The sequence below is a fragment of the Desmodus rotundus genome, chromosome 9, assembly GCF_022682495.2.
Source record: "Desmodus rotundus isolate HL8 chromosome 9, HLdesRot8A.1, whole genome shotgun sequence".
NCBI lineage: Eukaryota > Metazoa > Chordata > Mammalia > Chiroptera > Phyllostomidae > Desmodus > Desmodus rotundus.
The window spans coordinates 41903364-41919263 of NC_071395.1; the positions used below are offsets into that span (position 1 = coordinate 41903364).

At 39.4% G+C, this 15900-nt stretch overlaps 1 protein-coding gene across 1 annotated transcript; it reads right to left on the reverse strand.

The window, feature by feature from the left end:
• Positions 1-104: 104 nt before the first annotated feature.
• On the reverse strand, positions 105-8836 carry LOC112301398 (zinc finger protein 846). Its single transcript, XM_071219192.1, is given in 6 exon segments — positions 105-780; positions 782-1125; positions 1602-1684; positions 3727-3807; positions 4280-4406; positions 8475-8836. Coding segments are annotated over 6 exon segments (1326 nt in total). The 5' UTR covers positions 8490-8836.
• Positions 8837-15900: the final 7064 nt, after the last annotated feature.

Here is a 15900-nt window from a genome sequence, read left to right on the forward strand (position 1 = left end):
CACCTGCTGGGGAGGCTGCCTCACTGAAGAGAAAGAGCTACTTTCATAAGGTCTTTATCCAGATGACTTTAGATCTGAATAAATACTAAGGTCTGAGGAATATTTCAGGTTTTTTCACATGCCCTAGTTTTTCGGTGTTTAGTGAGTGCTGAAGACTGAGTGAAGGCCTTCCCACATTCCTTACACGCGTACGGTTTCTCTCCAGTGTGAGTTCGCATATGAATATTAAGGCACGTGGCATATCTAAAGGCTTTCCCACATTCTTTACATCCATAGGCCTTCTCTCCAGTGTGAGTTCTCACATGGGCAGTAAGGCCCGATGACTGAGTGAAGGCTTTCCCACACTGCTTGCACTCATATGGCTTCTCTCCAGTGTGCATCCTTACATGTTGGCTAAGCATTGAAGAATTATTAAAGGCTTTCCCACACTGCTTACACACGTAGGGTTTTTCTCCAGTGTGTGTCCACATGTGTAAGACAAGTCCTGAGGAACGGGTGAAAGTTTTCCCCCAGTCTTTACATAGATATGGCTTCTCCCCACTGTGAATTCTTCCATGCTTTGTAAGGTATGAAGAATGAATAAAGGCTTTTCCACATGCCTTACATTCATACGGCTTTTCCCCTCTGTGAATCCGTACGTGTAAAATAAGTCCTGTGGATCGAGTAAAGGTTTTTCCACATTCCATGCACACACAGGGCCTTTTTCCACTGTCAATTTTTATATGATCTGTAACGGATGAGGAACGGGTGAAGGTTTTCCCACATTCTTTACTTTCATGTTTTTTCTCCAGTGTGGTGTCTCATATGTGACTTAAACAATGACTGATTATCAAATGTTCTCTGACAATCTTTGCATTCACACAATTTCCCTCGTGTCTGAGTTGTTTGGTGCCCAGTAAGATGTGAAAGCTGACTGGAGGCTTTTTCATGTTGAACACACTCAGAAGTTTTCTCCCCAGTGTGGATTTCCTTGAAGGTCTGAATAAAGTTCTTTTTGAAGGCTCTTCTACTCTGCTTACCCTTAGAAGTTTTGTGTCTAAGGTGAGTCACAGGAAATGGGTGTTCACTGAATGCTTTTCCCTGAAGGTTGGACCCACCCTGGTTCACTGCAGCCCTGTTTCTCTCCTGTTAACGTACAAACAATCATTAAAGACATGTCCACATTCACTATAACAGAATGTCCCCCCACTGCAACTTTTACGTACTGGAAACATTATCATAATTTTTTTTCCCTATTTCCATTCAGTATACAGAGTTTCTGTACTTTTTTCAGTTATTTTAAGTTGGGGCCAGGACCCTGCAGTATATTTTCTACTTTCACAGAGCACCTTAGAGAGTTTTTCTGGTAATTACTTAAACTAAACTGGGTTTCAAACACTGGACAACAGAGTTACATATATGTGCGTGTTTCTTTGTGAGAACTCTATGGATAAACAGATTTGAAGTAAGTTTACAGTGCTCCTCAAATTCTTAATATTCAGAGATTCTTTTCACAGACTCTGCTTTCTCTGGGTGAACAGCATTTATCTCATACAATTCTTGTGGATTTTTTACTTTTGGTCCTGATGTGGAGGACAAAAATTACTTCTTGGAGATCTTACCAATTGTATTTCATTTGACATTTTGTCCACAGAAATATCTTGAAGAGGTGTGGAAGCTTTGGTTTTGAGTTGTAAATCCAAGGCTAAAAGAAGTAGAAAAACTGAAGTTTGGAGAAAAACTGTAAGATCAAGTGGTTTAAAAACATATGGCACAGAAAACGACACCACAAAGCATGGTGCACAGGGAACTCCAGGGCTCCTTCCCATCAGAAAACAACGAGCTTAGAAAAACAATCAGAACCAACTCTTGCAGAATTTGGAATCTCATCAAAAGGTACAAGAGCCAAGGGACACTGAGGGAAAAAAGCAGCAGCTGTATTTCCCCAAGAGGTTGCTTTGGCAGGTTAACTTCCCACCGGCCACCCACACTCTCCAGAGAAGCTGTAGCCACAGAGATGGCAGGACGCACTCCCTGAGCAAGTACGGGCCTTGTTCTCAAAGAACTGCCATTGTGCGTTTGATTTCTCGGGCACCTTCCTCGAGGACCAGTGCAAGGGCCCCCCTTTATTTCCACTCACTCAGAGATTTCCCAGGAGTGAGGAAGCATTCTAGGCGGCTCCTGCTGAAAGTGTACACAAGTACAGGTGAAGTGTTGGCCACAGCAGCATAAGGAAATGGGAGAGGGTTGGGACATGCCTCAGAAGAAACAAGTTGGGGATGTTATATGTTGGTGAATGAGGGCTTTTAAAAACCTGAGTGTTTCCAAGGGAATCAAGAAGTCTGTAAGCACAGCCAAGGTGGGGTGCCTACTCCAAAAGGCTGGAGAGAACCGAAAGCTTCCACCTCCAAATGACCTTAAGAATGCCCTCAAGCAGGAAAGGAAGGCTAAGGAAGAGTTGCAAAGGGCCTGGCTAAGCATTGATGAAGTGGCCCAATTCAGAGCCAATCAACAAAATGAAAACAGAATTTTTAGTTTTCTTTTCTTGACTTAAGGCATTTAAGGAATTCCTATCATTGTAAAGTGATGACTAAGCTAACAGAACATATATTTCAGGGTACAACATACCAAACATAGTGGATGAAAGTCACTAAATTGCTGGTGAGAGTGTAGCATGGTACAGCCTCTGTGTAAAATAGTTTGGTAATCCTTAACAAGTTAAACATAAAATAACCACATGACCCAGTAATTCCATTCCTAGTTATTCACCCAAGAGTTGAAAACATGTATTCAAGTATTTGTACACAAATGTTCATAGCACAACTGACAAAAGTGGGGAAGTAAAGTCCATCAAAGGATAACTGGATAAATAAACAAAATGTGATGTAGTCACAAAACTGAGCATTATTCAGCCACAAAAAGGAATGAAGTGCTAATACATACCACAACGAGAATGAACCTTGAAAACACTATGGTAAATGAAAGAAGCCAGACACAAAAGCTCACATGTTGTATAATTCCATTTATATGATATACACAGAATAGGTAAATCCACAGAGACAGAAGGCAGATGAGTGGTTGCAGGGACTGGCAGGAGAGGTAAATGGGGATGACTGCTTAATGAATACATGGTTTCCTTTTGAGGTGATAAAAATATCTTGAAACTAAAAAAGAGCTCATGGGTGCCTAGCACTGTGAATGTACTCAATACCAATGAATTATACTCACTAAAATGGTTAATGTATGCATGTTGTACCTCAAAATAAAGCATACAGCACATGTGTATGCCTAAATATGAATGAAACATAATAAAAACGGTGAAACAAAAAGAAAGATGGACCCCAAAGAGTTTGGCTGTGTTAGGAGTTAGGCAATGATAAGGGTATGCTGTCAGAACATACAATGTGGCAATTTACAAAGCTTAAGGCAAAACTCAGGCTGTCGGTAAACAAAAAAGATGACAGAATCAAGACAACAAGATAGAAAGGTACTGGGAAAAGAGCTACCTGCTAGAAATGAAATTTTCAACTAAGCCAAACAGAGAACACGAGAACGCTGAGATCAATAGAAATTAAGGGTAAAGGGAAGTTGAAGGTTCCTGAGGAAACTCAGAAACCAAATGGCCTCAATCTTCTCAGAAAAACAGTATATATACCTTTAAAAGTTTGCAAAGTGCCACTTGCAAAGGTACTGGCCCTTTCCCAGGCTAGCACTGCTCTTCACAAAGCCATCTGCTTGTGAACTCACCCTGCAGAACTCTGGTTCCTGTCCTCAGTTCTTCCACTCCTTCCAATCCAGAGCCGACACCGGGTTTGCATGGCTCACACCCTGCTTAAGGGAAAAATATGCAGAGGATCTTGCAAGACATGAAAAACATGTCCTTGAACTGAGAACCAACCCTTAGCCTTCGGGGTTTCTCAAGATGGCAAAGTATCACTCTACAAAGAGCAGAAGAATCAAGCAAAATTTTTAATAAATCCAATAAAACTATTTTAAAAGGAACAGAAATCCAAGCACATTCTCTCTCCCTGCCCTCAAATGCCTGTAGGTCTCTAAGACCTAAAAACCATGTCCAACCTCATACATGTTTAAAGTCTTAAGGTTCTTAGTCCCTAAAGGAAATAAAGTCATTTATTTACATAGACCTTCATTTTCATGGCAAATCCTCTAGACAGTAAAGGCCCATGAAGCCATGGTCTAGGTCCGTCTTATTTATCACTGTTTTCCAATTTGACAGCAAAGGTACTTCACAAACTTTCATTTCATAAAGGACTCAGTAAAGAAACAATGCCAGCCATACCTAGAGTAATGAGATTCTTATAGTTCTCCAACATCACGTCTCTGTAGAGATCTCTCTGCATCTGATCCAGTAACGTCCACTCCTCGTGGGTGAAGTCCACAGCCACATCCTCAAAGGTCACTAAGTGCTAAACCATCAAACACACGCTGGCTTTAGCTGAGTACCATCTTCACCGATGTCCTCAGAAAGATGCATGAGGGACTGAGGAAGGTAGACCAGAGGCCTACAGCATTCCTGGGCCCAGCCCTCTTCTCTCTAGCTTTAGACACTGCTTGGTGATTACAGCCAGTCACGTGGATTTACCAGTATCACTGGCATGGACTGAACTTCTCTTACCACACCCTTACCATGGGCTCTTCATGCTTTATTCCTCTTTTACTTACAGGCTGCTGTTAGCACTGAACACAATGCAACACTTTGTAAAATCTAATAACAAAAGAATTGCCACAGTGACACAAATTTCAAAAGATTAGATATCTTCATTTCCTTCTACAAGATCTGTCATAATACTGGTTAAAACAATAAGCATGATTGAAGATCAGAAAGAATCACTAAATTATTTGAGATTAAAGAATCATTTCCAGCATGTATGACCTGAGATAGCAGGGTTCCTGCAGAAATTCACCGAGAGTCATTCTTTAGGCAGGGTCATACTGCTTTAAGCAGCTTGGTGTCAGGGCTACCTGACAGAAATAAGCATGACATTTTGAAGAAAGGTCAACTTTCTACTCACCTGAGAAGAATCCATCAGTAACCCAGCTACCATCCTTACCTCAATTTTCCTCTCATGGAGACAGAAACGATCCCGAGGAAGATGACCTCAGAGAGACAAATGGCACGGACTTTGAGGCCAGTCCAGTTCCAACAATCACATGCCTCTAAGCTGTTCCAGGCCATACATACAACACACCACGAACACTACTTCCATAATATGACAAAGCGCCTTTGAGCTACCTGGAGCAAGAAAATGGTTTTCAGTATTTTGCTACCCATGAGGAACAGGTTAAAATTCTATCTTAGAATACACACATTAAAGTACAGAGAGGTGGAGATGTTTGACAGACATGGTAAGAGTCATAAATATCTTTCCCCAAAAAAACACACACTCACCTTCTTGCATCCCAATTCCAGGAACCTGACTTATACATACCTGGCCATTTCAATCCTGCTTACATGGCCCACTGCATGATCGCTCAGCCCCTGAGCACTGCATGTGCCATGTGTGCGGAAACTATATAGACAGTTTGAGAGCACCAAAAAGGACTCACCACTCACGAGTCAGATCAATGGCTGGCACACTGGGGATCTGACAGTGAGGTTTCCCAGAACATTCCATTTCTTCATCAGCAGAAGCTTTTGAATTTAAATTAAGGGTTGCTCTCAATTTCTCTTCATATACTAGAATGTCTAGGTAACTGGTTCACAATGTCAATCGTCAAGCAACAGAGAGTTTTTAATTGTCAAACACCACTTTTTAGCCATTGCTCTGCAGATGAAACATGTGACAGTCATTAAAAGCTAATACTGCCCTTGCCAGGTAGTTTAGTTGGTTAGAGCATCTTCTCAATATGCCAAGGGTGCAGGTTCAATCCTTGGTCAGGGCACATACAAGAATCAACCAATGAATGCATAAATAAGTGGAACAACGAATTGATGTTTCTCTCTCTCTTTTTCTCTCTCTCCCCACCCCCTTCCTCTTTCTATAAAATCAATATATAAAAAAATTAAAAATACTTTACTATGCAAATATTAATAACTGCTATTTACTGACCACCTGTTAAGTAGTTCTACATATATAAATTCCTTTAGTTGTCCAAACAACCCTCCAAATTGGGTATTAATGCTGTCATTTAATAAATGAGAAAACTCACATATGATTAGTAATTGACCCAAAATCACCAATTAGGAAATGTGAGCCAAGAGTAGACACAGGTTAGTGTGTCGAGCACCAGATCTCCTGTGGTTGTAATTCCTGACATGACCAGAATTCACTCTAGACAATCTGCTACACTCATGAAGAGAGGTACAAAAAGTTTTATGAAATCAGAAGTCTCCCTGAGTACCCCCGCTGGAGCTTGACTGGACTTGGAACCTTTGCCTCCCTCAGTCTCTTATTTCTTCGTTCACTCAGCAAATATTTAATAAGGGCCTTCCTTATGCCAGGCCAGGCACTAGGCACAGAGGAGGAAACAAGCATCTCATAGTTCAACTGGGCATTGCAGGTAATGAGCAGATAATTGGTATCAGTTGGTGATAAGCAGTATCGTTGAAGTAAGAATCAATCCCATTAAAGTATAAGGAGTACCATACATACAAAAGTATAATCCTGGTAGAGACAAAACTAGTCAGGAGTAAGATAAACACAGAACTTCAGTAGACTAGTAATTGATATCTCACTTACAAAATTAGTGTTCCAATTTTGACTGAAAGACATCCAAACTTGAATATCAGGATTTTAGAAAAAACTCAAAATGCATTTGTAATGTTAGCCACTCCAACAGGGTCTGAATCATGTTTTTCTTTTATGCTGAAATTAAAGTCCTCCATATTACTTCATAGTTAACTACAAAAATTATTATGTATTTGTCATCTTTCCACCTTTTCATATTACTGATCAGTTCTTTTTCCCATTAAGTATTGATTTTATTTTTGCTCATCCTTTCAATACATTTTATTCTACTTGTATATTTCTCACTCAACCTTATGAGGTAGTGTGCTTAGTTCCATTTTTTGAAATTCTTTTACCGAATTACAGCATACATACAATTAAGAGAGGCAATCATGAAAAAAAATCTCAGCAAACTCTCAAGAAATGAGCAGGCCCAGGTTGGCAGCATTCAGACCAAGAAGTAGAACATACCCATATCCAGCATCTCAGACATACTCCCTTTTTCCCAAATTACTGTCTCTATGCCTCCCAATCACAACCACTGTCCTGACATTTAACACACGAGGCAATTCTGCATTTTTTTGAACTTTAAAGAAACAGTACCAAACAGCATGCATTGTGTGTGTGTGTGTGTGTGTGTGTGTGTGTGTGTGTGTGTGTGTGTCTGGTTACTTTCATTCAACGTATTTGTGAGGTTCCCCTTACTTCATCTACCTGCGGTTTGGTCCTTTTCTTTGCTGAAGTTTATACCACAGCAAATGTATACCACAGGTCATCCATCTTCTCTTGATCCACTATTTTTAAAATTTTTATTTACTGATTTGAGAGAGACATGATTTGTTGTTCCACCCATTCATGCACTCACTGGTTGATTCCTGTTTGTGCTGGGAGTGGGATCACACTGTAACCTTGGCATATCTGGACAAAGCCCCAACCAACTGAGCAGCTGACCAGGGCTTCTTGATGCACTCTCAGTTATTTCCACTTGAGGATGTCCCAAATCATGACGCTATAGACTTTATGTTTAATTGGTGCACACGTGCATGCCTTACTGGTTTGTTATCAACAGATTATATTTAGTTGATACTCTTTAAATGTGTTTCTGCTAACAGTGTATACATACGTCACTCTTTTTAGTTTTACTTTTAACCATTCAGTGTGTAGTATTTACCATACTGTGGGGGGTGTTTACAAAGATTTTATTTACTTATTTATTTTTAGAGAAAGGGGAAGGGAGGGAGAAAGAGAGGGAGAGGAACATCCCCAGGTTGCCTCCCGCTAGTCCCCCAACAGGGACCTGGCCCGCAATCCAGGCATGTGCCCTGACTGGCAATCAACCCAACCTTCAGGATGGCAGGACGACGCCCAATCCACTGGGCCACACCACTCAGAGCCACACCGTGGTTTTAATTTGTATTCTCCTGGTTGCTGATGATATCAAGCACCTGTTCACATATTTGTTGTCCATTTATATATTATCTTTATTAAAGAGCCCATCTAAATCTCTTGCTCATTTTTCCCTTGCATTTTCATTTTGGGTACTAATCTATACGAGTTATTACATAACTCTTTGTTGTTACATGTGAAGCAATTAACCAAAGTTATTAAAGGTCAAATATTTCTGCAACTTATTTCAATCTCCTTACTCTCAAAGAATGTATAAACACACACGGAGAGAGACGTAGAAAAACAGTAGATATGCAAAATACTAACAAATGATCAATGGACGACCAGGTAACACCTAAATAATTCATCAAACTTCAATATCGGATGCCCACAGCCCAGGCGTTGCTGGCCAGTGCTCACCGGAACGCACTGCATCGCCGGGTCGGTCAGAAGACGAGGACGTTGGGGCCCTTTCCCAAAACATCATAAATGCTTCCCCCTCTGGAGAAGCAGCAGGAAGGCTGATTTGGCAGTTTTTGAGGAGAGGCGCACGGCGGATGGAGAATAGCCCTGCCTCCTCCCAAGACTCTGACCAACGGCGCGGACCCCCGCACGCGGAGTGGGCACCGCTCTCAGAGGATCAGTGGTGGCCACGGGAATCCTCGGGCACGGGGCACTGGCGAGGAGTAGGCTCGGTGACCCCTGGGCAGCGGGAGTGGCTGGGCTTAAGCGCCGAGCCCTGATTCCGACGGATGAAAAAAACCCATCTCCGATACCCAGAGGAACGCGAAGTGACACGTAAGCCCTCCAATACTTCCGCTTCCGGTCAGCACCGCAGTCAGTGCAAGGGGCGGAGCCTCAGAAGCTCCGGGGTCAGAAGACTTAAGGCCGGGATGGAGACCTACAGGATTTAGGTGGCGTCAGCGTTTCCTAGATGTGAGGGGAAGCGGTAAGACCTGAATCGAGAGCAGGCTCTCCATATTGACAGTCGTGGAGGGCAGTGACTGGCCGGAGGACCAAGCGGAGCGCAGAGGACCGACATCCGCGGAGTGATTTGTTTACGCTGTGGCTTGTCCCCCAGGAGGGTGTGGTTCCGAGCGGAGACCGAGCTAAAGCTGCGGGAAGCTCGTTAAATACTCTTCTATAGGCCTTTCCCCTTGTTTCTTCAACGGTGTGCAGGATGTGTGCATATTTACAAAGATAAACCTGGTAATCCATAAAATAGTCTATCCCTTCGATTCACCTAGTTCTTTCTTTAGACCTTTAGTTTTGAAATATACTTCTCATGGCATACAATTAACGCATTTATAGTGCACCGTTAAGTGGCTTTTAGTATATTCACAGAGCTGTGCATCCATCACCCCAATCAATTTTGGTACATTTTCATTATCACAAAAAGAAACCGAGTACCCTCTTAGCCATAATCCCCTACCTCACTCCCCAGCCCAAGGCAACGACTAATCTACCTTTTATCTCCATGGATTTGTCTAGTCCTCACATTTCATACTAGTGGAATCTTAAAATATGTGATCTTTGGCTTCTTTCATTTACATACGTTTTAAAGGTTCGTTAGTGTTATAGCATGTATTTGTACTTCATCTCTTTTTTATCTTTATATTATTTTTATTTTTGGTTTTAGAGAGAGGGGAAGGGGAGGAGGAGAGGGAGAGAAACATCAATCAACATACCCTAACCAGGATGGATCCCCCAACCCGGGCATGTGCCCAACCAGGAATCAAACCACCCACGTTTTGGTTTGCAGGACATGCCCAACCAACTGAGCCATACTGCCCGGGCTACTTCATCTCTTTTTATAACTGAATAATATTACATTGTATGGATATATCAACATTTATCCATTCATCTGTTGATGGACATTGGGTTGTTTCCACTTTGGGGGTTGTTACAAATCATATGGGATGCTTTTCAAGCAATGCAAATGAGAAAATAAAAAATAAATTCTGAGCTCAAAACTCCCCCCACAAAAACCTTGAAATACAATATTAATACAAACCAAGATATAACAAGTTATATAAGACGTTATACTACCAAAAAAAAACATCAAACCTAAATGGATTGATTCTGGTTCCGGGGTTTGGGGTCGGAGGGGGGAGTTTTTGTTTGTTTGGTAACAGTTTTCTTAAGATATAATTCACATACCATACAGTGCACCCATCTAAAATGCACATTCATTGTTTATTATATTCACAGAGTTGTGAAACCATCACAATTTTTAAAACAATTTCATTACCCCAACTCGTCATTTTAGTCCTAAACTGCCACTAATCTGTTTGTCTTTATGCATTTGTCTATTCTGACCATTTTATATAACTTAAAGGAAAAATACTATATAGCCTTCTGTGACTGGTTTCTTTCAAGTAGCATAAATTTTTCAAGGTTCATCTATGTCGTAGTGCGAATTAGTATTTTATTACTTTTATTTGGTGTAATATTCCTATCACACTGGTTGATGGTCATTTGGGTTGTTTCCACTTTTTGACCATTGTGAATAATGCTATGAAATATTCATGTTTTGGCTATGTTTAAAACAATTGTGAAAAATTTTGAGTTTAGCAGTAGTGAACTACTGACATTCTGCTGTGAACAATGGTGTGAAACAATGTCCATTTCAGGGGGCCGCCCCCTGGCCAGTCCCGCAACAAGGATTATCGGTGGGGAACCTGGTGCTAAACCATACATAGACGACCTGCTTCTTGGTTGGGTTTCATAGGTAGCAGAGCTGCTCCCTCGCTGTGATCTATTGAAAGTCAGCCCTCGACACAAAGGGAAAAAATGTCTACTCAAGTCCCTGCTTTCAGTTCTTTTAGATATGCACCCAGAGATGCAATTGCTGGATTTTATGCTACTTCTCTGCTGAATTATTTGAGAAACAATTTTCCACAGTAGTCACACCTTTTCACATTCCCAGCAGCAATATGAGAGAGTTCCAATTCCTTCACATCCTCGCCAGCATGTGTTATTTTCTATCTCTTGGATAATAGCCATCCTAACAGATGTGAAGTGGCATCTCATTGTGGTTTTTATTTGCATTTCCCTAATGACTACTGCTGAACATCTTTTCATGTGCTTATTGGCCATCTGTATATCTTGTTTTTAGAATATCTACTGTATTTAGGTACTTTGCCCATTTTTTTAGTTGGGTTATTGTTTTTTTGTTGTTGTTGTTGAGTTCTGGGAGTTCCTTAGAGATTCTGGGTATTAATACCTTACCAGATATGTGATTGATTAATACCTTATCGGATATATGATATTAATACCTTATAGGATATATTTCTCCCATTTTGTGGGTTGTATTTTCACTCTCTTGTTATTATCCTGTGATGCACAAAAGTTTGTAATTTTGATAACATTTAGTTTATCATATTCTGTTGCCTGTGATTTTAATGTCATAGACAAGAAAACACTGTTAAATCCGATATTGTGAAGATTTTCCCCTATGTTTTCTTCTAAAAGTCTTATAGTTTTAGCTCTTACATTTAGATTTTTGATCAATTTTGAGTTTATTTTTGTATATGGTATGAGGGAAGGGTCCAATTTCATTCTTTTTTTGAATGGGAAAATCCAGTTGTTTCAGCACAATCTTTTGAAGAGCTTATTCTTCCCCCATTGAATGGACTTGGCACCCTTGTCAAAAATCCATTCACCACAGGTGTTGGGTATATTCTGACCTCTCAACTCTTTTGCATTGGTCTCTATGTGTATATTCAGCCAGTATGTTTTAATAACTGAAAATTGATGTTTTAACAGCTACAAAATGGCCTAGCTATCAGTTCTCAAGTAAACCATGGCTCACGCAAAAACATCTGGAGATTTTAGATAGCCCTGAACCATAACCTCTAACAGTTCTAAATATGCTTACTCTGCCTTGCCCATTCCTATGGAAACCAGAGAATGGTGCTTGCCCACCGTTCTGGTCCCTTCCTCTGTCTTATGACCAACTCCAGTGCTTCCCCTAAGTGGTGCTGCATGGACTGTTGTGTTTTCCCCAACAGGGAACTGTGAATATAACAAAAGTGTGAAACTCTCATTTCTCTCTTGACCTATATCAGGCTTCACCCTACCTCACCCAAAGTAATGTAATTAAAATAACTGGGACAGTGAGCAGACTTTTTTGGGCCCAAATGAGAAAAAGATGCTATTGGGCTGCTCTTTGTTTACTAACTGGATTCACTAGATGGCAGAGGAGGCTTGGAAGACACCGTTGCCTGCTGGAGCAATTGCCCTTTGACCTCAGCTGCTATGTGCTGTTTGTTTGACTTTGGTATCAGGATAATGCTGGCCTCATAATATGAATTTGGAAGTGTTCTTTCCTCTTCTATATTTGAGGGTTTGAGAATGTCTGGTGTTAATTCTTTGTGAAATGTTTGGTAGAATTCACTTGTGAAGCTGTCTGGTCCTGAGCTTTTCTCTGTTGGAAGGTTTTTTATTACTAATTTAATCTGCTTATTATTGATGTGTTCAGAATATCTATTTCTTTGTGATTTAGTCTTGGTAAGTTGTAAGTTTCTAAGAATTTAAACTTTTATTCTGGGTTATCCAATTTATTGGTATATAATTGTTTAAATTAATCTCTTCCCATGCATTGTATTTCTGTGATGTCAGTAGTAATGTCTCCTCTTTCTTTTAGAATTTTATTTATTTGGATCCTGTCTCTTTTTCTTGGTAAGTCTAGCTAAAAATTTGTCAATTTTGTTTATCTTTCCAAAAATAACCCAACTCTTAGTGTCACTGATCCTTTCTATTGTTTTCCTATTCTCTATTTCATTTATTTCTGCTCTGCTTTTTATCTCCTTCCTTTTAACTTTGAGTTTAGTTTGTTTTTTTTCTCTAGCACCTTGAGATGCAAACTTAGGTTGTTATGAAAGAGCTTCCTTTTTTCTTAATGTAGGCATTTATTACTATAAACTCTCCTCTTAAACTGCTTTTGCTGCATCTCATAAGTTTTGATATGTTGTATTTCCATTTTTGTTTGTGCCAAGACTTTTTTTACATGCAGTAATGCTAGGGTTTGTTATTACCAGTTTTTATACTTATTGCAATATAAATTGCTATTTTTGAAATATATTTGGCAGTTCAAACAAGAAAATCCTAAAATGTGAATATCTGGCTCCGTAATGCCACTTTTAGGTATGCATATTATGAAAAAATACAATAGAGGTAGGTTTCATCACAAGGATATTCACTATAGTATTGTAACAATAACAAGAAAGGCCAAAAACAAGTTTCTAACAACAGGGCATTGGTTAAAATAAAACTTACTAATGTGAACAAGTACAGTGTTACTACTAAAATGTCATGAAAAAGAGTATTTAAATATATGAACAGCTGACTGAGTTTTAAAACCACATTACAAAACATTATAATATGATCTTATTTTATTACAAAGTATATGCACTGGAAAATGATAATAGTTTTATGTAGTTGATGGAATTTGGGGTTATTTCTCCCTTTTGGTGTGTCTTTGTTTTCTACAAGGGGAGAAACTCCAGAAACTTATTTCTTCTCACTGATGCAGTAAAGAATTACCGATCAGTGAGCCTACTAGTGTGCGTGCAAAGTTGATTAGTGCTAAGTTCTAATGGGAAAGCAAAAGCAAGGGTGGCTAGAGGCCAAATGACCAGCACCCGGATGGCCAAAGGTCAGGTGGCCAGAAGCCGGCTGGCCAAAAAAGAGAGTGTCCTTTGTTCTGAGGACTTATAAAGTTGGTGGGATGGGGGTGAGGGAGTTACATATTGACAGGTAAATGTGGTGCCAGCTCGCCCCCCCCACCCACCCAGAGATGTGACTACCCAAATGTAGGTATGTTATGGTGGTCTGTCAGCCCACATCCTTATCTTGCTCCAGACTCTATTTGTTCCTTTTACATGTGTGACAGGGGGCAGGCAATTAACCAAAGTGTTTCATGGGCTTTTTCTCTGGGTACTGTATTCCCACCTTTATCCCCCTCCAGGCCTTGGGATGAATACACAGTCTCAAGGTTTTCCTTTTCCCAGCTAGTGGAGATAATTCACATGGATTTTCAAGGGCTCCCCCCTACACTATCATAGTTTACTTGTGTTGTTCAGAATGCTTGGCAGCCTTATCAGACCAGGCTCAGGATTACCAATTTTATTTCTTCTGTTATTTTTAACATATCCAACTGATTATATTAGGTAATAGAAATTTTTTGTTTATATACTTCTTTACATATGGATTTTATTTATTTAAGATCATTTTAGTTGATTCTTAGACATATAATCTTACCTTGATCTCTACCAGTTCTTCTGAAATAGGATTCTTTTGTTTCTGCAAAATGTCTTAAGGCCTGCTCTGCTCAGAACTTTTTAAATGGTATTAAACTTTAATAGTGATGTTAAAACTGAGTATTTTTTAAAATTTTATTATTGTTACCCACCTGTTAAAAATAATAAACCACTACATGTAAACATAAATAACATATTTTATTTAAAAAATAAGAATATTTACAAAACAAAAAATTTAGAGTGGCATTATTTTACATATTTGCATATCTCTTTAATATTTGCTTAATAAGTAACAGCTGGATTCTTATATCTGCTTCTATAATCAATATATTGTGATTTTTTTCCCAGTGTGCAGTGGGATTTTATATTTTAAATTAAATTTATTGGTGTAACATTGATCAATATTATTATATAAGTTCCACGTATATAATTCTATAGTACATCATTTGTATATTTCCTTGGGTACTCACCACCCGAAGTCTGGTGTCCCTCCATCACCACATATTTGACCCCCTTTACCCTCTTCATCCTCCCCTGACTCCCCTTCCCTTCTGGTAACCACCATATTGTTGTCTGTGTCTATGAGTTTGTTTTTTGAATGTTCATTTGTTGATTTCTGTTTTATATCCCACATATGAGTGAAATCATATGGTTCTTGTCCTTTTCTATCTGACATTTCATTTAGCATCTATCCATGTTGTCACAAATGGTAATATTTCATCCTTTTATGGCTGAGTGGTACCACATATTCTACAAAGTACTCATACAACTCAACAACAACAAAAAACAAACAGTCCAATTTAAAAATGGGTGGAGAACCTGAACAGACACTTCTCCCAAGAAGACATACAAATGGCCAAAAGATATATGAAAAGATGTTCAGCTTCACCAGCTATAAGGGAAATGCAAGTCAAAACCATAATGAGATACCACTTCACAACTGTTAGAATGGCTATTGCCAGTAAGGCAAGAAATAATGAGTTTGGAGAGGATGTGGAGAAAAAGAAACCTTGTACACTGCTGCTGGGCATGTGAACTGGTGCAGCCACTATGGAAAACAGTATGGCAGTTCCTCGAACAATTAAGAATAGAGCTGCCATATGGCCCAGCAATCCCTCTTCTGGGTATCTACCAGAAAAAAAAAAATTGAAAACATTTATTTGTAAAGATAGATGTATCCCTATGTTCACTTCAGCATTATTCACAATAGTCAAGAGATGTGATGTTGTTTAGATTGAAGTATGTGAATAAATTCAGCTTCACACAGTTACACAGATGGAAAAGGGCTGTATTTTTACAGCCTCTTCAGATAATTATGGACACTCTCTTCAGATAATTATGGACACTCTCTTTGATACTGCAGCAAAATTAACAAGTGATCATTTCTTAAAGATTAGTTTCAATGTGGAATCTGAAGCCATATCAGTAAACTTGTCATACTCTGTCACAAATAAAAATTTCAGGTTGATTGAGAATTTAAATGTGAAACCAAACTTCAAAAAATGAACAAGACAATGAAGCCAAGCATATTTATAATCTGAGACTTGGGAAGAATTTCTTCAACAAGACACAAAAACTCACTA